General features: G+C 39.9%; 1 protein-coding gene across 2 annotated transcripts in view; it reads right to left on the bottom strand.

Moving 5' to 3' along the window:
- AP2B1 (adaptor related protein complex 2 subunit beta 1) overlaps positions 1–22,458 on the bottom strand; it is a 116,428-nt gene that overhangs the window by 9,484 nt on the left and 84,486 nt on the right. For both annotated transcript variants that reach the window (XM_069482295.1, XM_069482296.1), the window contains 2 exons: positions 8,084–8,168; positions 6,562–6,648 (listed from right to left, as the gene is read on the bottom strand). In XM_069482295.1, the coding sequence (XP_069338396.1) occupies positions 6,562–6,648; positions 8,084–8,168 (172 nt within the window). The remainder of the gene's footprint in view (positions 1–6,561; positions 6,649–8,083; positions 8,169–22,458) is intronic.

The raw sequence follows: 22,458 nt of genomic DNA, 5'->3' as shown, positions 1-22,458 counted from the left end.
ATCCCAGTTGCTGGATGGAAGCCTTCCTAGTCAGCAATTCAGAGTAAGAACAGGTTGGTGTTTCAGCTCTTGCTTGTGACTACAGCATCAAAAAGACACGATGTTCCAGAATTAAAGATCAATTTTTCCCTCTTTGTGAGATGCTGCAGCATCAGAGAAACTTTAAGAATAGAGATGATAAACACTGCTGCTTTGTTGACTATTATATTCATTTCTAATGAGAATTCAAATTACTCATGCCTACTTCAGGAACTAAATTCTCCCCACATAAAAATCTGTCATATTCTATTGTGCTGTCTAGGAAAAGGCTGCCATGATGGATGGTCTCTCTACCCTCCTAAATGGTAAACTCTCTGAGCACGGGGATCCTGGAGGTTTTCATCACTGTGCTTCCCACGGTATCTGGGACACAACGCGTACCTGGGATCAGTATCTGTTGAATAAGCCTCTGAGAGATGATGGAGATGCCAATATTTACATAATGGCATAGACATTAAAAACCATCTACTTAGATGTGAGCTACTTTTAGAGGCAGTTCTTGTCCTGATGTCTTTCTTCCATATTCAAATCAATGACAGCTCGGGGAGGAGGCACTAAGGCCCCTACTTCGTGAAACATTTTTATTATACTTGGTTATTACTTAATTTTCCCCTTTTTGTTTCCAAAGTTTTCATTAACACCAAGCAGAATAGAAACTTAACAAATGGCTCTATTTGAGGAGCCAAAACACGTATCTCAGGGTAGTTACATGCGACACTGCTGGATGAGGGGCCTCAATATGCTTTTTAATCACCTTGTGGGGAGTCAGGCAGTTCTGACTGTCACCTTGGTTCCCACAGTGAAGGGCTCTTGCAGCTCTGACTGGGTTGCTAGGCAACATCACCAGCTGGAGTTTGGCTAATGCCTTTTGACAGGATTGCCTTTATAGGGGCTTGCTTTAAGTTGTAAAAGCCATTCCCAACTTTCAAGGCTCTTGTCCATTTCCCAGGAAAACAAAACACACAGTAAGGAACCTTTCTTGAAGAGCCACCTTGTTGCATAGGTACAAACACGGTCTAGACTATAAATATAGCAAGGCCCAGATTCCTATAGACTTCTCATGATTATTTCACCAGCTATGTAGGAGATGACAGGCTAACACTAACACACACACAGACACACACACTCTCTCTCTCTCTCTCTCCCCCCAATCCAAAATTAGAAAACCTGGCAAACAGCCAGGAAGAATAAGCTAGTTGAATGTATGTAACTTTAATACATCTGGAAACATGCTGGCCAGGAACCTGGCTCTGCTCCTACTGAATGGCTGTACTGTGTCTTTTACCAGAAGACTGAATAGAAGGAGTGTTCTATAACATTAGTATGTGTGAATCAGTTTTTATACATTTTAGATAATAGGACTGAGTTTGGGGATTTATAGATTGCAGAGTAATCAGACTTTGCTAAATGTACTGATTAAAAATGACCATGGGAGCCAGACATAAGGAAGCTCCCTAGACAGACTAGAATAGAATTCTTAACAAGACATTATAGTTCTTTGTGTTTTAAAACACATCTGAACTGGGAAACACAACAGAATCCTGCAGTTGCCTGACTTTGAGAATGGGAAGGTGATGTTAATTGTTTCAGTTTGTGGTGATGATATCACCTGAGGGGCAAGACACTGAGATCTGCCCCAAAGCAGAGAGTTAAAAAAAAAAAAAAAAAAAAAAAAGTCAAATGCTGTCATAACTTGCTTCAAGATGTGATTTCTTCTGGTTTATCTGTATTCTTCTATAAATTTGGCTTTTTGGATCTAGAGCCAGAACTCTTAGAAAGTATGGGCATGATTTTCCTTCCTTCATCTTTCTACGTAAGCTAAGGTCACACCTCATCTGGCAGCAAAAATGGTGGAGAAGGTACTCATGTTAGAGAGTGGAAATGGGAGAATACGCATTTGGGAGCCCTGTTGTGGTATTCATTAGTAAGTTCAAAACCAAATGACTGCTGAAAAGAACACTTTTTACCATTTGAGCAAACAAACTATAGTTAGCTGTTGGCTGGGAAAGAGTTTCCATTTCTGAAATGTTCCAAAGGACAGGGAGACCCACAACAAAACAAAGAAACAGAACTCACCCTCACCTAGTCCCCATGCCAGAAGACATATTCGTCTTTCACTACAGTATCTAACTAGTGAAAACAGATACATCACGTATCTGAGCTTTTCAGAATATAATAAACAACTAACAATACATTTTATAGAACTGCTTGGAGCAAAGATTCCTTTCTGGATATGACTGGAGATGCAACTACTACTTATCTACTTAAGATAGTAGTCCCAGACATATACTAACCCCAAATGCAGCTGTAATGGTAAGATGCAAAACAGATTCATACAGATCTCTTGATGCCCACAGAAATGATCAGTGCTAGAAAGCCCATTAGTACCTTTCTAACATTTGCTAGTTCTTATACAACTAGTGGCACCATAAGCACACCATCCTGTATACTTTTCTATTAAGATCTGATTAATTATTAAGATTTGGGAAGAGAGTTTCTTCTTTCTTCTCTAGAAAGAGATTAAAGTGCAAAAGTAAAAGCTCAATGCTAGGCTGGTAAGTCCTTTAAGCCTGTGACTTCCCGTAGCCCTCAGAGTGCTGACTCCATCTGTCAAATGTCTATGCTAGCACAGAGAAGCTATTTAAAGTGTTGGTGCTATTGTGATTAGGGCAGATCAGCTGGAAAGAATGGTATTTTTAGCTCTCAGCTAGACCCAGGGTGTTGAATCAGAAGGCACTAAACCTGGAAGCAGTCGTGTTAATAGAGTTCTCAAGACTGGAAAGAAATGTAAAGGCCAGGGCACTCCAGACCTTGAGATGAAGTCAAAGGAAGAACTGGAAAGGGTTAGTTGCAGGAAGTAGTCTCGAAAGAGTAGCAGTGATTTAGTGTGGGAAAACGATGACCTTGGGCCCCTGAAGAAAATGAAGTGGCTGTTTTTCCCTATGTTCCATGTGCTATGCAGCCACAGAGCAGTCTGTCATTAGAAATCTGATTCATTTCTATTTGGAGCACCTAAGACAGGAGGGACTGGCGTGAGGCCATGGCAGAATTGATCAAAACTGAATTTGCTCTGAGAAACTACATCAGAGGACACAGCCCCACTGGGAGAAAGGCCAGACATTTCCTCCTTGGCAAGATCACAAACATACACCAAGGTGCAATGAGAGTTCAAAACTCCAATCTGGAAGCAGGGGGATCTTTTCTTTCTTTATTTTGGCAGGTCAGACTAAAGTCCTCTGTCACCCAAACTTCCACTTTCTTTTATGAAAAAGCATGTCCCTTTCATACTAGAACACCTCTGAAACCAAACCTGCTTTCCAATTACTCTGGCCTATCTCTTGGTCTCTATAGGCCAGAGTTTCCCAGATGATGTTCAAGGAACATTGGTGGGTCACAGGATATTAATAATAAGTATTTTGTGATTTTAAATTCCATGATCAAATAAATTCCATTAACACTGAGTTAAATGGGATTCTTCAATGTAGGACTTCTTAGAGCTTTTAGTGTCCTAATGTGCAATGGTGACTTCTAAGACAGGCATACCATATGTTGTATATTTCGACTTTAATTGACCACAGAACACCCCCCCTCTTTTTTTTTTTTTTTTGAGTGGGCAAGTGTTCTCAGGAACATATTATTTGAAATGTTGCCACTGGATTAACTACCATGAAGGTGACTATAACCAGGGGTCTGGTCTCTTCCAAGCTGGGTACAGAGGCTGCTTCTCTAACAGGATCTACTCTGGTTCTTAGCACCAGCCACTGTGGATTCTGCACCAGAAAGCTTGCTGAAGAACAGCTTATACTGTGGAAAGCTACCCAACCTCCTGTACTCACCAGTTCTGGTAACTGACCAGTGAACCTCAATGAGAGGGACAGGTGACAGTATCATCTACTTAGAGTATGGCACACAATAAGGAGAATCAACTATCTACTTATTATGATGGAAATTATAGAAGACTCTCCCTCAAACAACTCTCCAAGGGCTCAGGAGACGGTAGACAGTCACTATCAGAGGCAAATGCCTCTCTGAAGTTTTTCTATGTGCAAAGATGCCAGTCTGTCTGTCTTTTATTTCTGAGGGTTCAAGCAGGATTTCAGCCTCCTGAATGTCTCAGAAAGGGCCTATAGAATCATCACATCTAAAAGAGGTATCACAGGAAGAAGGTGATCACTATTCTGCTGGGTCTCAAAAGCCTTGTAAGAAAAGATTCATCTGAACATAGATCAATACAACACATAGCCCTGAAAACTAAAATTAAAAATGAAAAGTTGGAATGAGGCAGCAGTGTTTTGTTTTTTTCCCCCCTTTCTGTACTGAAATATTACCTTTTTCCCCCAAAGTGAGGCTCCAGCTGCAATGGGAGGACAGCCATGTGCTAAAAACCCCTTATGAGAAACACCAATGTATGGAGGCACCAAGGCTCACTTGCACTTAAACTTATAAAGCCTTGTATTAACAGAGAGAGACAGAGAGAGAGAGAGAAACTGGCAGAAACTAGAAAAAAGGCAGGACTGAATAGCTTAGAGCTTCTTCTTTCTACTCCTGGGGAATACTTCAGGGAAGCCAAAGCCCTAGGGACTGATAGCTGCTATTGCTTCTCCTCTTGGGATATCCCTTTTATGTTCCATTATAGTAATAAAATTAACTACAAAAGGGTCTAGAGGCTTTTAAATGGTGGTTAAAGAGGTTAGAATTATCATAAGAAAGCTGACACAGGACAGTGAAGAAAAAGGTTATCAACTAGGCTTTAACCCACTGTGACACATTATGTAATTATAAACACAGGATTGTAAATACAGAATCTCAGAAAGAAATCTACCCTCCCTCCAGTATCAAAGGTTGATCTAAAAGAAGAAATAGTCCTTTCACTTTTTAGGAGAATGTGTATTCTCAAGTGCCACTTCAGTTATTTGATACTTGGGACTTTTTTTTTTAAAGAGACAAGGTCTTGCTCTGTCACCTGGCTGGAGTTCAGTGGCCTGATCATAGCTCACCGCAGTCTCGAACTCCTGGACTCAAGTGATCCTCCCGAGCCAGCCTCCTGAGACTACTGATGCACACCACCACGCCTGGCTATTTTTAAAAGTGTTTTGTAGAGAAAGAGTCTTGCTCTGTTGCCCAGGCTGGTCTCAAACTCCTGGCCTCCCACCTCGGTCTCCCAAAGTGCTAGGATTACAAGCATGAGTCCCCACACCCAGCCCAGATACTTAGGATGTTTAAGTAACGTGACTAATACATCTTCAACTACTGAAGAATTGGGTAGATAGATCAACTCTAGTTTGTTTCTGAAATCTGTTAGGTTTTTTTTTTTTTTTGAGGCAGAGTCCTGCTCTGTCACCCTGGCTAGAGTGCTATGGTGTCAGTCTAGCTCACAGCAACCTCAAACTCCTGGGATCAAGCAATCCTTCTGCCTCAGCCTCCTGAGTAGCTGGGACTACAGGCATGCGCCACCATGCCCGGCTAATTTTTTCTATATATTTTTAGTTGTCCAGCTAATTTCTTTCTATTTTTCAGTAGAGACAGGGTCTCGCTGTTGCTCAGGTTGGTCTCGAACTCCTGAGCTCAAACGATCCGCCTGCCTTGGCCTCCCAGAGTGCTAGGATTACAGGCATGAGCCACAGCACCTAGCTGAATCTGTTAGCTTTTAAGTAATAAAGTATCTACATCAAAACATACCAAGTTTTTGGCCAGGTGTGGTGGCTCACACCTGTAATCCTAGCACTTTGGGAGGCTGAGGCGGGAGGATTGCTTGAGGTCAGGAGTTTGAGACCAGCCTGAGCAACAGCGAGACCCTGTCTCTACAATTAATAGAAAAATTAGCCGGGCGTGATGGCCTATGCCTGTAGTCCCAGCTATTCCAGAGGCTGAGGCAGGAGGATCACTTGAGCCCAGGAGTTTGAGGTTGCAGTGAGCTATGATGATGCCACTGCACTCTTGCCGGGGCAACAGAGCAAAAGTCTGTCTCAAAAAACCAAAACAAGGCCAGGCAAGGTGGCTCACGTTTGTAATCCTAGCACTCTGGGAGGCCGAGGCGGAAGAATCATTTGAGCTCAGGAGTTCGAGACCAGCCTGAGCAACAGCGAGACCCTGTCTCTACTAAAAAAATAGAAAGAAATTAGCTGGACAACTAAAAATATATAGAAAAAATTAGCTGGGCATGGTGGTGCATGCCTGTAGTCCCAGCTACTCAGGAGGCTGAGGCAATAGGATTGCTTAAGACCAGGAGTTTGAGGTTGCTGTGAGCTAGGCTGACACCATGGCACTCTAGCCCCAGCAACAGAGTAAGACTCTGTCTCAAAAAAAAAAAAAAAGAAAGAAAAAAACCACAAAACAAAACAACAAATCAAACCAAACCAAAAAAACACCAAGTTTTTAAACATAAGTTTCCAAAAGTCATAATCTACCACATAACCACTAGAAACATGGTAGATATGGAAAAAAGAGGTAAGTAAAGATAAGAATTTCAAATATCTAACTTGATTTACTGAGATGAAAATGAGATTTAGAATTATTACTCACCAGCATTTAAATGACATTCCTTAATCTGAAACTGAAGTTCATTTTCATTGGGAATATCCTTCCATGTTGCAAGGAAGACCTGGCGCTCTGTAGTGAAACAGAGAGGAAGGACGGATGTACACAATCTGTCAGTATTCCGATTTCTAGCGCTTTGCACCACTTCTCCTTTAGCATGCTGGCTCTTGCAGTACAGCTAGCAGCAGCCTGGGACTGGAGCCAATTTTTAGCTATGCAGAAGTGCTTTACTCCAGGGTCAATTAATCCCTCACCAATAGCACTAAGATACCTTAGAAAAGAGTTTACATCTAGGATTTCGTTTTGGCTCCTCTGTTTTCCTGTTTGGGTGACTCTGGATAACTTTTTTGAGCCTTAATTTCTTTACATATGATTACATCTGTCCTGGCTACCCAAAGAGCTACTGTCAGATTCAAATCAATTAAGTGTAAACGCAATTTCATGTGTACCAATATAAGCCAATTTTATTAGATGGTGATTTCACAAGTAAGGGAAGAGTGAAATGTCAATAGCCACATGGGGAGTACTGATGGTTTATTACAAATCCCTGAATTCTTACCATGAGGCAGTATGAACTTAGTAAAGGGCTAAATTTACATGTATTAGCTCATTAAGTCATTATAAAAACTATTTATGCTTTGTAAACTTGGAAACCGAAACTCAGAAAGCACCCTGCCTGCGGACACACAGAGATTAATGGCACAGCTCGATTCAAATCCACATCTACCTGCCCCCAAACCTCTTCTTCTGTATCCTGGGGTAACTGGATTATTCAGATAATGGGGATTATGATTTAGAGATCAAAGGCAGAGCAAGAACAATCATGACTCAGGTGAATGAATAATGAGCAATTACGAAGAACTTTAGAATATCCTTTGCCTTTTTTTTTCTCCAAAATATTAAGGGGGTACAAAAGTTTTTGTTACAGGGATACACTCTATAATGCTGAAGTCACGGCTTTCAGTGTGCCTGCTACCAGGACAGTGTTCAGCGCACCCAATAGTTAAGTTTCAATCTCTCCTCTCCCCCCACCCTCCCTGCTTCTTAGTTTCCGATGTCCTTTAGGTCTTCTTATGGCCATGTGCACCCATCATTTAGCTCCCACTTATTAGTGAGAACATGTGGTGCTTGTTTTTCCATTCCTGACGTGCTTCACTTAGGATAATGGTCTCCAGTTCCATCCAAGTTGCTGCAAATGACATCACTTCATTCCTTTTTATGGATGAGTCGTATTCCATGACACATACATACACACCACATTTTCTTTACCCACTCATGTGTTGATGGGCACTTAGGTTGATTTCCTTTCTTTGCAATTAATTGTAAATTGTGCTGTGATAAACATTTAAGAACAAGTGTCTTTTTGATAAAATGATTTCTTTTCCTTTGCCTTACCCCATTTTTTTTTAACTTCAAAATAACCTGTACTACTAGGGGTATGCTCTGCTGACATTCAGAGGAAGGGCAAAGGTATACCGGGCAGAAGGACAGGAGGGGATGTACTTACCCATTTTGCCATCTTCTACAAAAAGTACATTGAGTGGGATGAGGCAGCTGAAGTAGAAGACATCAATATTGTTTTTCACAGCCACCTGCCAGGAAAGCAACAAGGGAAAATGAGGACATCATGGGAAGCCAGGAAGGACAGTTAGAATAGTTACGTGTCTAGAAATATAGCTCCTTAATTCCTTCCTCTTCCAGTCAGTGCAGGCCTCCCCAAATCAAGACACACCAAACCATACACTGCAAAGCACACTCTTCCTTACTCCATTGTCATACAAATGTAACAACCTGCAATTCTACCTCTCTCCAGAAGGTCTGTCTTCAAGGCACAACTTCTATGCCCAGAGTAATCTACTGAGTTATTTTTTTGTTTTTATGATTAACAGTAGCTGCTACCACTTACTAAGTACCCACTAATGATATTATTCTAATTCTCATTATAACTAGCCCAAACAAAGTAGTTATTATTCCTCTCTCTCTTTTTACAGATAAGGTAAACTGAGGTTGAGAAAGACTAAGTATTAATATCCAGGGTCACATAGCTAGTACACAGAAGAATTAGGATTCAAACTCAAACTTGTCTGACTCTAAACCTTAATTTTTATTTTTCCCTACAGTAACTACTGACAGACTGCCTCTTACCTTCCTTTTAAAGTTTTAAAGTTGTTTCTTTTTATAAAATCTTATTTCCTAGATCCTATGGTTGGAGAAAGCTTGTTGGGTCAAACACTGGTAAATCTGATGACTACAGAACGAAAAACCTTTAAGTAAGCAAAGAAATGAGTTTTTTTCTCATAATACAACTTGTACAGTGAGACTATACCATGGTCTGTTTAATTCAGAGCACGCTGTTTTTTAAAAAGCTACAGTAAGTACTTTCATTCAGGGCAACACTGATTGGTGTATACATTCAGGAATAGGCAGATTCCACGACCCATATACTGTAAGAAGAGAGAGTAGGAGGAGAAGTGCTCTAAACCACCACCTCCCACTGGTTTCTGTCACTAGTGACTTTCCTATCTATGCTCTTGGCACTGCAGGAAAACATTTCTCTGGGCAAGTTCTATGATCAGTAACTATACCTATTTCTTTCTCTTTCTGCTCTAAAAAGATAAAAGAAAAAGAAGCGCTTGTCTAGAACCACTATTCTTCCTCCCTGACTTTTATGGCAAATGTCTACACTTCGATAGCCTACTTACGCCTTCATCCAAACTTTGGCTATGAGATCCAAATATCCTCTTTCTGAAGCCCTTCTAGTCTTTTTACATTTATTATCAACTTATCTTCCTGACTTTAAATAGTACCTTTATTTTCTCCTCCACGATTGTTTGGTTATGTCTATCTGAAACAGTTTTTCTGTTCTCTCTCCCAGAAGATTCCATCCAATACTTGCTTTTAACCTGTCAAATATGAAGCCTACGAGTTTCTGACCTATATCACACACCCTGATGCCCAAAATGCTGACATAGCAGGATTCTCAAAAAGCTTGAGTCTCGTGAATTTAAGCAGAGTAACTAATGCCAGGAAAAAGGGACTTAAGATATTAAGATGTACTAGAGCACTACTTTCAAAGATTTATGTCAGTTATGGGCTTCTGGGAAAGAGGTATTTTCTGATTCATCTGCAGATGAATTAGAGAGAAGGAGAGCCCTTACGTCAAAAAAGGGCACCAAGATCTTGGGACAGTGCCAGGCTCTGTAAGGACATTTAGGAGTGAAAACTGGGGTGATGGATATAAGCTAGTGGTAGGTCACATAAAGGTCTCAATGTGAAACGTGATTATTATTAATATCATCTGTGTGTTTTTTTTTTGTTTTTTTTTGAGACAGAGTCCCACTCTGTTGCCCAGGCTAGAGTGCTAGAGTGCAATAGTGCAATTGCAGCTCACTGTAGCCTGGAATTCCTGGGCTCAAGTGATCCTCCTGCCTCAGCCTCCAAGTAGCTGGGACTACAGACATGTACCACCATGCCCGGCTAATTTAAAAAAAAAAAAAAAATCTTTTGTAGAGACAGGGTCTCATTATATTGCCCAGGCTGGTCTTGAATTCCTGCCCTCAAGTGATCCTCCTGCCTTGGCCTCCCAAACTGCTAGAATTCCAGGCGTGAGCCACTGTGCCCACCCTCATCTTTGAATATAAAGCAGTTATATTCCACAATGTGCTACTCATTCAAACATTAATGTTTATTGCATCTCAAGCATTTGAGATATAAGGAAAGATACAGAAAATAGAATCCTTGTCCTATGGAGGATAATATTAGTAGTTCTTAACCAAAGACTTATATCAGGGCCAGTTGTGGTGGCTCACATCTATAATCCCAGCACTTTGGGAGGCTGAGGCAGGAGGATCACTTGAGGCCAGTAGTTCAAGAATAGCCAGGACAATAGCGAGACCCTGTCTCTACAAAAAATAAAAAAAAATAAGCCAGGTGTGGTGGCATGCACCTATATCCCAACTATTTGGGAGGCTGAGGCAGGAGGATCCCTTGAGCCCAGGAGTTCAAAACAGACTCCAGTCCCCATCACCATCCCCAATATAAAAGAATTATAATCCTTAAATCTGGGACCTGGCATGAGGTATTTGGGAAAAACTTCCCAGGAAGATCAGCCAGATAAGCAATTAATTTAGAAGGATGTTATCTAAGAAGTCTCAATGGGCTTGTAAATATCTTGTTCTTCTGGGGGACTCATTATGCCAACAGGAGCTCTTTACCAATGGGAAGGACATGAAACACTCCTCTAGATCAGTGGTACTAAACTGTTCTGCCCTGTAGTCCCTTTTGACAAACAGATGAAAGCCATCAATTCTCTTGCTAAAAAATGTACATGCAATTTTTTGAACATTTCAGGAGTTTTGGGACACTCTGAGGACTACCCTGAGACTTCTGCTCTAGAATAATTCTCTGAGAAGCTGGGACACCCACACCAGAAGCAGCAGACACAGTGGTTCAGAGCATGGACTTGGGAGTCAGAACACCTGATTTTAAATTCTAATTCTGACAGTTTCCTGTCTGTAAAATGGAGATTACAACAGCACTAAATTCATGGGTTGTTATGAGAATAATGAGTTAATATTTGCAAAGCACAGAGAACTGTGCCTGACTCACAATAAGTACTATAAAAGTATTTGTTCAACAAAGAAAAATTCCCTCTGCTTTCACCATATCCTGTTTTACCTTTTAACTTAGAATTTTTCATAATTAAGGATAACCACATTAGACTTATCTGAAATTTTACACATGCTCAAGTGCAGTAATACTGTTATGCTAAAAAGAGATCAGACGAGATTTTTAAAAAGGCTTATTGGCAAATTGTTAGCTTAATGGTTCTTTTTGCTACTGTGCTTGGTAAATTATCACCTACACAGGGTACCCGGTGGAGGAAGCATTTCATCTCTTTTTCATTATTAGCTTCTCAAATTCTGTATTTTGCAGCTCTCAAATTTTTACTCATGGCTAGAACTGTGTTCATTTCAAGAATATATGGCTCTCTTGGATCTGACTCCTGCCTGCCTCTCCAGCCTATTTCCTTAACTTCAACCACATCAGAATTATTACTTCTTGTTCCCGAAACAATGCAATTCACAGCTCTGTTCCTTTTTTACATGTTGTTCTTTCCGCTTAATATATTCTTCTCTTTAAGCTTTGACTGTCTGGAAAATACCTATATTTAACCTTAAGATTCAGTTCAAGCTTGAAATTTCTCAGAAAGCTCTAACCCTTCCCCACAGTACCCAATGCATACACTTCTACCACAGCACAAAAAAGCTGTTTACATCTGGCTCATCTGCAATACAAGGAGCTCCTTGAGTGCAGGGGCTGTCTCTCATCTTTACTAGCATACTGCCTGACTCAATAAATATTTATCGCATGAAATTAAGGGAAAGATGTTGAGCAAATAAAATGAAACACTGGTTTCTCAACCTTTTTTTTTTTTTTTTTTTTTTACCTCTACATCATTCATATGCGTAGCATCATCCCATCAGTAACATCTCTCATTAGGCGCACTGATTGTCAATGAGGCAGGGATGGGGGGATGGGATTGTGCGTGGGTTCTTTTGGTTTCAAATCATGTAATATCTACATGTTAAGGAAGAATAATATAGATTGTGGATCACAACCCTAAGAATGCTAGATTCTTCAAGGATTTCCAAAGAATAATATGCAAATCATTCTTTGGGTGTTAAAGAGAACGAAGGGAAAAAGACAGTATGAAGCCAGTTCCAATTCCAATCCTGATGTTGACTATTCTTATTAAATGGAACTGAATCAGTCTTAAAAGGTATGATATTGATTGTTATTGGAGAGAGGGAGAGAGAGAGGAAAAGAGAAAGGGGAGTTTCTTGTTTTTTATTTTAAAATTCACTATCCCAACAGGTACAGTATAGGAAGATATAATCCAAGCAAGATGGAGAATTATTTTCCAAGAGCTTTAACATCACACCTAGCTTGCCTATGGGAAATCAATGATCACATATAAATCTAACTGCCTACTTAATACCTTCATTTAGATAACTAATAGATATCTGAAAAGGAACACGTCCAAAGCTAAACTCTTGACCTTCCCTCCCCATCCCCAAATAGAATTCTCCTGCTGTCTTTCCAAACTCAGTAAATGGAATCCTGCAAAGCCTTTTAACAGTCTCCCTGCTTTGCATTTTTCTCCTACCCATCCCCCCCACCTTCCTCTTTACAACACCTAGCTTCCCCAGTCTATTCTCAACAGCCACAGAGATCCTAAAATGTAGGTCAGCTCATAAATATTTCTCTGTTCAAACCTCCACTGACTTCCCATCACACTCAGAATAAATACCAAAGTGACAATTGCCTATAATCTGATCCCATTACCTCTCTGATGTCGTGTGCTAATACTCCCTCCCTTGCTAGCTCTACTCCAGCCATATGACCTGGCTCTTGTTCCTTGTATATACCAGGCATGCTCCCACTTCAGGGCCTTCCACATTTGCTGTCTCTCCTGTCTCAAATGCTCTTCCTCCGGAAATCCATGTGACCTATTCCCTGTCTCCTTTAAGTCTTTGCTTTAATCAAACACTATCTTCTCAGTTAGGTCTTCTATGACTAATGCATTAATAAAATCACACTACCTAACCTCCAACCCCAGGACTCCATATCCCAATCCTTGTTTTATTTTTTTCCATCACCCTGCCTACCATCTGACATACTATTTATTTTACTTATTTGTTGGTTTATTGCCTGTCCCCATGCTACGTACTCCAACTCTGGCAGAGCACAAATTCCACGAGGGAAGGGATTTTAGTCTTCTGTTTGCCACACAGCATTTTCTCAGTTTCTAGAATAGTGGTTGCACAGAGTAGGTGCTGAAAAATGACTGTAAAATACATTACTCAAAGTTTCTGACCCCGTTTCGGTTTAGACAAGATATGAACTAACAGATTCCAAAATGATAGTACTTCTCAAGTTTTTCTAGTGTACTTCCCTTAGCAGAAGAATAAAGTACAGACACACACTGGAGAGGAGGTGGGGGAAGGTCAGGATAGGGTACAATACAAAGTAGCCTGCCATAAGAACAAGGTCTCTTTAAAGTTCCATGATAAATTCCATAATGCATCCACATGTGTTGTAACACGAAAATGTGCTTCTCCCTTTACCTTTGAGTAAAACTGATGCTGCAGGAAAATGTGCATTGTGTATTGCTTACCTTCAAGCACCCCGAGCATGGTGGATCATGACCAACTAGTAGTTCTTAAAACTGATTGAGTGGGTTGAAACTGGCATAAAAAAATAGAATAGAAAGTATCATAGTATATCTGATGAAGAGTAAATAATGTTTCCTGCAACTGTTCAGTTTTATGTATGTAGTGTGTATGTGCACACATTATGTAAAATACATCTTACTGTAAGTTGCAGTCAAAAAAGTATGAAAGCCACAATGCTCACACACCAAATTAAAAGCAAGCAGTGAGGAAATGGTTCAACGAGTGAAAGAACAGAACGCACACCTCAGCTTCTGCTTTGAGGATGCCCAGAGCAGATCACAGATGGTACTAAGAAGCACATTACCTAATCCTCTGTTCCTCTAGTATGTCACGTGCAACATGTGGCCATAACAATATTAACTTGCTTCTCAGGGACACCAACAGAAAGAGCAAATAGAAATGATTATAAGGCACTTTGAAAACACAAAAGCAGGCTACGAAGGCTTAATAATAATAATGATTTTTAAAAGTTACTTTCAGTGGCTGCTGGGGAAAGAGCAGCCTGTCAGCTTCAGCCTGTAACCAGCAATTAGTTCCTTTCCAGAGTGTAGGAAGCCTGCTGCAGGAGCTGCAATCTCTTTATGGTGGCACAGCTGGAGACGAACAGGCTAAATTAATATTCTAACCTTGTTCCAGTATACTCAAAAGTACTATAAAAAGGTACAAGATGAACTCAATCTGAACTCTGGCAAATGAGGCCTCTTACCACACCTCTCACCGCAGGTGACCACAGGAGGCACTGCCACAAGAAAAACCAAGTCAAGCAGTACAGGGCTCGAGATTATATCATCTACTCTTCCATGACGTCACTTGTGACCTTTCCAAGTCTCTGAAGAATATTTTTTTCTTTTATTCCTCCTCTCCATTTAGCTTTTGGAAAGATTATTTGCAGGCTGGTCCAAGCTAGGACCAGGCAGTGACGTCAATCATCTCCAGTTCTCTGAGGAATGATGACTCAAATGTGTTTTAAGCACCACACAACCGAGTTGACAGATTCCTAGCGGAATGTCTCTGAGTGACAGGTTTTTAATGACACAACTCCAACTGTCTGATATGTGTCATTTGAGACTTGAGCAGAAGTGGCCCTTTCTGCTAGCTGCTAGAGTTAAATCAACCTGTAGCTCTGCTAGTTAATGCCAAAAAACATCTACCATCTAAACTTTAAATCTAATTTCAAACCCTATTGACCAATAAATTATCAAGGAATTCTCAGAGATACTCTGACAAAACAGAAAGGTCTACCTACAGTATTGGACAATATCTGACTACAGTAAAAAGACAGCAGAAAGAGTCATGAAGCCCACCACAGAAAATGCCATATTACTTTCCTTTCAGTGCTAATTAAATTTTAAACTGAATAGCATCTTTAGTTCACTTCCAAGGGTAAGATTCAAACAAGAACCCTCTTCCTATAGTCTTTCTCAGTCTACCCAATAGATCAAATGGATTACATGACAGCTGAGCATCCCTCAAAAAGTACCCACCTGTTGTTCATCTAAGCAAAAGCCACACTTGTTTATTCTCAGGAGATGTTAGGACACTGTTCACTGTTAAGAGTGAGTAGACAGTGGAACCCTTTATAGAGAAAATTTTATCCTTCTGATAAAAGCAGTGGTTCCATGTCCCTAAGGGCAACAACATGTACTTCAGCATTTAAAGTTTCCATATTTAAATGGCTCTTAGAACCAGAAAGGAAAGCTTTGAACAGAGCCCCCAGATGATTTCTAAAATTATAAATCCTCTAGTAGCACATATAATTATAGGGCTTTAAAAAGGCAATGCGGTCCTAACAGCCAATCTCTCCTAGTAAGTTTGGTTTGAAAGGAGGTGAACAGAAGCTAAGATATTGAAACTGAAATACTATGACTCCTCTTGTAGTCCTCCCCATTCTGCCACCATGAGATCTACTAAATCTCCAAAAACTCAAATAATTTAGACCATGAATTAGAATGTAGGCAATTTAATCTCTAAAGAGAAGATTAAGATTGTAAAATGGTATGGATAGACATTGGTTTAAAAGACTTTTGGGTTAAACTGTCAAAATCCTGATTTGTGCAGGAGTAAATCAGAATGATGAACTTCAGGACTGTCCACTGGGGAGAAGGCCAAAGCACAGCAGGGTTAGAACTACTGGAATAAAATTCTGTAACTCTTTTGCAACTTAAACTACATTCTCAATTACTGCTTTAAAAGAGAATTCCCCCTTCCTTCAAAGCCATTTGGAAAAAGGGTGGCTAGGTCACCATTTTCATAAAAGATTATCTCTGTGAAGGGCAGAAAAAGCAGCCCGTGGGTAGCCATCACTGAAGCCACCTAACTGCAGAGGGTCAGGCTGAAGTCACACCCTCAAAGTGCCAACACAATCTTCCGGTGCAGCTGGGTGTCACCTCATTCCCAAAGTGAATTTCAGCTTAGGGGTCTCAACCCTTTTACTCCTTTTCTCTTACTTCATAAACAAGAATTCCTACCAAAGTAAACTTTAAAAACCTGGAATTGGGAGGTGCTAGACCACTACCTTTTTTTTTTTTTTTTTTGAACTTTTTTTCCCTTAAAGGCAAAAGTTAGATTGTTTTGAGTATTTGAAAAAATTACTTTGTTAAAGCAAAGAATTGAGCAATGAGACATAATGAATATCCATTGGCAAAAGACAACCCTTTTTAGCCCTTCCTTTTCAAGTTTGCCTCCTTGCTGCTTTGTCTCTATCAGGATTATGAAAGACAGGCTTCTTTCAAGGGGCTTGCCCAGCTCCATTTCCTGCCAGGCATGCGAATTATTCTGATTTTCCCTGAGGCTCCAAGATACTTATAGAGCATCCTTGAACTTCCTCATTTACTCTGACCTTGAGCTTCCACATTTACTCTAGGAGTATTAACCAAAATAGTCTTAGGCTCTTAGGATAATAGTTTAATAGTTTCATGATGGCAATTTGTTTTAAAAAAGCACATATACCTACATTAGCAATAGAAAAACTTCCCAAAACGTTAGCACATTTTCCTAGTCATCTCCAATCTTGGAAATAGGGTCCATTAATGTGCTGTGATCTTGCCTTTTCTAATATAGATGAACAGAGTACAGGAAGCAACAACTTCTAATATTTGCTCTGCCTACTTGAGAGAAAGTAAATTTATGACAGTAGTTCTCAGATTCAACTTGGACTGGGACCAGACCCATCCAGTTAAAGAGTACTAAATCAGAGTCCGAGGATGGACGGCAAGGTCACTGAGAAATAGGCAGCTGTGTTTAGGGATACTCTGTTTGCTAAGATGAGGAGACGGCCTTGCTGAGTTTGGTTCAAGAACTAGAGGAATCTGATGCTGGTTAACACTTCCTTAAATGAAAGCAAAAAGACTCATTCAACAATAAAAAGACTTGTGTGCCAGGCATTGATCCAGGCAATGGGATGTATATCAGTGTGGAGGGGGGAAGCACAGACAAAAACCGCTGCCTTTTTGGAGTTTGTGTTCTAGTGGGAGAGGAGCAGGAAGTGATAATGAGTAAACTAAATAGTATTTAAAACGTAATAAGTACCACAAAGAAAAAATAAGGGTAAGGAGGATTGGGAGTACTCGGAGTGGAATGAGGAGGCCTCAATAAAAAGGCACTATTTTAAAAACATTTTTTATTGATACATAATATTTGTACATATTTATGCAATACATGTGATATTTTGATATATGCATAGAATGTGTGATGATCAAGTCAGGGTATTTAGGATATCCATCACCTCGAGCATTTATTATTTCTTTGTTGAGAATATTTCAAATCTTCTCTTCTAGCTATTTTGAAATATACAAAACACTGTTGCTGACTATAGTCACTCTACTGTGCTATCAAACATCAGAACTTATTCCCTCTAAACTGTATGTTTGCACCTACCCATTAACCAACCTCTCTTCATCCCCGACCCCAAACACACACATCCTTCCCAGCCCCTGTTAACTATCAATCTACTCTTTAAAAAAGGTATAATTTTAGCAAGACACAAAGGAAAGAAGGAAGCCATGCTGCTATGGAGTTTGGAGGAAGGCACATTCCAGACAAGGAAAACGGCCCTGGGGTGGCAGCATACCCACTCCAGGATCAGTGAGGAGGCCAGCGTGGCTACAGAGAAGGGGAGCAGTAGCAGATGAGGTAAGTAGGGAGGGACAAGGCACAGTTAGATCATATTAGGTCTTGTACACCATTGTTAGGATTTTGGCTTTCTGCTTAGAAAACTTTTAACGCAAGTTCTTCCAGATTGGCAATGCAAGCCTGAGTATAGTGGTGTAACAAGAATTAAGAACTTTCACGAGTCTGCTAGGACCATACCTATGTCAATGGCCTCACAAATAACCCAGGTTAAGTGAAAATAATTTCATTTGTTCCTGCTCCAGGGTAGCTTCCTCATTCTAAAAAAGTTTTATATGTTAGACAAAACAAATCAGGAACTTACAGCAAATGTGTGTGTGACTGCTTTCTGCCAATATATAACCCACCTGTGATACTATACTGACCAATCCTTTACTCTTCAGAAACCGTTATTACAAGTCCGTAATTATCCCTTCTTCTAGCAGCCTACAACTACAGTTTCAGTTGCCAGAAATAGCCAGAAATTTCATAAGCCTCTCAGCCCGCCTCACAGGTAAGCTTCCCAAACCCTAAAATCTTACCTTAAACAGGTTCTGTGAGACCTATATTAGCAGGAAAAAAAAAAACCCAAAACAAAACAAATCTCACAAAAAAATGCATCTAAAGGCATTAGTCTTTCTCTTTTCTCCTTTAATGGCAGCTACATGTACTGGCTGATGTGCCCTTGGTTGCACCTGTCCCATCCTAGACTACTACTATTTATGTTAATTGTCTGGAGGTGGGGTGGGAGGACTGGAGGTGACAGATGACTCATGAGCTGTTGTTTGCTGTGTAGGGCTTATTGTTAAACTTTAAAAATACATTTAATATACACTGTACTGAATCACAAAATGGTGAAGGCAAGACTATCAGTTAAAGTGATTAGATATTCAACACTCCAGTCTACATGTCATAGAAGACCTAGTAGAAACTCAACAGAACAGACCTCAGCAACTGGCAATGACGGCAGTGAATGAACATTACTGGTTTTTAAATTCCTGGGTAACACTGACCTAGAATCAAATCTAGGTTCTGGATATTAAGAATATCGTCCCAGATTAGTTAGATGCAACTTAGAAATCAAATGAGTTCACAGCTATGCCTATGTACTGCCCAGTGTACTATCCAACCGTACGTGGACAAAAGGAGGACATGTGTGTGTCAAGATGGCTGGACAGATGGGCAGGCCACTGAGCATGGATGCCATCTCTGGGTAGTTCCACTGGGGAAGCAGGTCATACATATTAATAGAAAGGACAGAAATGTTTGTCAGGAGCAAGTGTGAACTATGGAACTGAGAAGTTTTGTGCTTTCAGATTCTCAGTACTTGCCCTCCAACTCTTTCAGTAGTTCCTGGAAAGGAAGGCTGCTACCAAACCAAGGACCATCATTTATTCACACACTTTTCAAAAATGATTAGATAATATTTTCCTTTAGTCTCTAAACTATAACTGACTCTAACTACATTTACCAGTGTCCCTACTTCTAACTCGTGTTTCTTTTAAAACTAGAACAAAACTGACATCTATATAAATGTCTTTCCATAAACTTAGACATTCCCGAAGTAAAATAAAAGGGAAAATGAATTCAGACTGAGCACGTTTTCATTATAGGCCTACTTGATTGATTTTTCAGGCCCTGTGTGCCTTGATTCAGAAAGAAACTTGTTTTGCAAAATCCCAATTCTACAGATAGAATCTAAAGGAAGATATATTTTATTTCAAATAAATAACTTCCTCACAGAGTTTTATGAAAATGGAATAAGCCATTTTAGGGTAGTAAATCACCGGTCTATTCATGTAAACACTGAGATTGCAGTCGCTGCTCATGTAGAGGAAATTCCATCAGAAATAGATAGTGTTTGAAACAGACAATATTAAAGGTCATCCCTTCCAACTATTAGGTTTTACATTCTTTATGTGTACATGCTCATACGCCTCAAAGCTTTTCTGAAGCTTTCAAGATGTATGGATCTTAATACTATAAATCCTGTGCATAACCCCTACATAATTGTAAAGGATTGAATGATGTAAATTCTTTCCCTATCTCACTAAACATGATACTACAGCAAAATATAAGAGAATAAATATGAACGAGAGCAGGATATGTCTCTCAAATTCAATCTAATTCAGGAAATTAACAGAACTCAGTGAGTTCTATTAATTCCAACCTACGATATACCTTAAGGCTTTTTTTTTTTTTTTTTTTTGAGACAGAGTCTCACTGTGTTGCCCGGGCTAGAGTGCCATGGCATCAGCCTAGCTCACAGCAACCTCAAACTCCTGGGCTCAAGCAATCCAACTGCCTCAGCCTCCCGAGTAGCTGGGACTACAGGAATGCGCCACCATGCCTGGCTAATTTTTCTATATATATTTTTAGCTGTCCAAATAATTTCTTTCTATTTTTAGTAGAGACGGGTCTCGCTCTTGCTCAGGCTGGTCTCGAGCTCCTAGGCTCAAACAATCTGCCTGCCTTGGCCTCCCAGAGTGCTAGGATTACAGGTGTGAGCCACTGCGCCCGGCCTACCTTAAGGCTTTGAGTAAAGATTATCAGCCATAATGAGAACATATGGACTAAAAAGAAGTGCCTACTTTGTATCTAGAATTCAAAGTCCACTAATGCATAAAGACCACAAGGTTAAATCTATTTCCAATCAATTATCAAACTAGAAACACAAAACTTACTCCATTTTCTATCATCAACTCCTAATTTAAAATCATGATAAAAAGATGGCTGTGAATTTAATAAATAAATGAAAGTCCACAAATCACTTTTATTACTATTTAGAACTACTTTATGTAATTCATTATCCTTTGCTTAGGATCTTAGTATGGCTTCTGTTACTTACTTGGGTAATATGACCCAAGCTTGGATATTTTCAGAATTGAATTCTGAATTTCAGAAACTATCTCCTGCCTTTGAGAGCAGATTTCTGATCCATCATACCACCTCTGCTTATCAGAATACAGAATTCTTGTCTACTACTTCTGTGTGGCCATTCAAGCTGGGCACTTGCTATTAATAGGCATATTCTTAAAAGAGTGTCCAGAAACCACTGGTTGAGTGCTGGTTATAAAAAGACAAAAGATATTTCTTAGTAGAATTTTGATTATTTTACAAAAAAGATAAGGAGTGTCCTCAATAAGGGCAACCTACTAGAAAAGGAATATCGAGCACATAAGATATTGAATTTCTCAGATGAGATTAAAGGATATGTTTATAGTCCTGATGTGACATGAAAAATACATTAAACTTGAAGTAGTAGTCATAGAAAGTAATTTCCTATTTTCTTTTCTTTGGTAGCAAAATGTTTTAATCTTTCATAATTAAGAATCCATTACCAGCCGGGCGTGGTGGCTCACGCCTGTAATCCTAGCACTCTGGAAGGCCGAGGTGGGCGGATCGTTTGAGCTCAGGAGTTCGAGACCAGCCTGAGCAAGAGCGAGACCCCATCTCTACTAAAAATAGAAAGAAATTATATGGACAGCTAAAAATATATATAGAAAAAATTAGCCGGGCATGGTGGTGCATGCCTGTAGTCCCTGCTACTCAGGAGGCTGAGACAGGAGGATCCCTTGAGCTCAGGAGTTTGAGGTTGCTGTGAGCTAGGCTGACGCCACAGCACTCACTCTAGCCTGGGCAACAGAGTGAGACTCTGTCTCAAAAAAAAAAAAAAAAAAAAGAATCCATTACCTATATACTGCTATGTAATATTTTAGATGGAATATTTTTAGGCCTTACAGGGGTTATTTGCAGTTATTTGCAGCATTGGATCTATTTGACCTAGGAATCTCTGTATAGTTCCTTTAAGATCCATCACTTCAAGGACTCAACGTCTATTCAAGCAGCATTGTGGTCCCCACAAAAGCAATCAATCAGAATGCACAGGCCTCAACTGTAGATCTTAGAAGACCAAAGAAGGCTTTAACACTGAACTTGTTTGGCTTACACAACAGTCAAGAAAAGCCAGCAAATGCCAAGCTGGTTTGTTTCATTTGATGAAAGCCGCTGAAAAGGTCTTCCGTTTGGAAGCATTTACCAGTTTTTCTGGTACAATAGCTACGGCTGTGGGTTTTCTGAGTGTGAACGGACATATGCAAGACATGAAATATCAGGGACAGGCACCATCTGCAACTGACTGTCTCATAGGCTGCGACAGCAATGTAGGAGTACCAAGGGACAGAATTTTTTCAGGGCCATACACTAGCAAAATTTGGCTGACGATGATCTTAAAGACATGAATAAACAGGATTATACGAGTGTACTTTGCAACTAGTGTCTTCAGCACTTTCTGCCCTCATCATTCAAAGGTTAAACGAACAGAACTAATGAATACTGCCTTGTTTCAGATGAGACATTCAAAGAGAAGAAAAAAAACAAGAGACACTATGTCTATTTCTTTTGCCTAATTAATATCATGCCTCACCTGTATAATGTTTAGGTGAGATTTGAAAGCAATAAAGAGATGGATTACAAAAACCACATATAGGAAAGGGCCAATTCTTTATCCATAGATTCACCTCTAGGTTTCCTAATT

This window comes from Eulemur rufifrons, chromosome 9 (assembly GCF_041146395.1).
Source record: "Eulemur rufifrons isolate Redbay chromosome 9, OSU_ERuf_1, whole genome shotgun sequence".
NCBI lineage: Eukaryota > Metazoa > Chordata > Mammalia > Primates > Lemuridae > Eulemur > Eulemur rufifrons.
The sequence above is the reverse complement of the archived record's forward strand: the minus strand, read 5'-3'. Positions and strand labels throughout refer to the sequence as shown.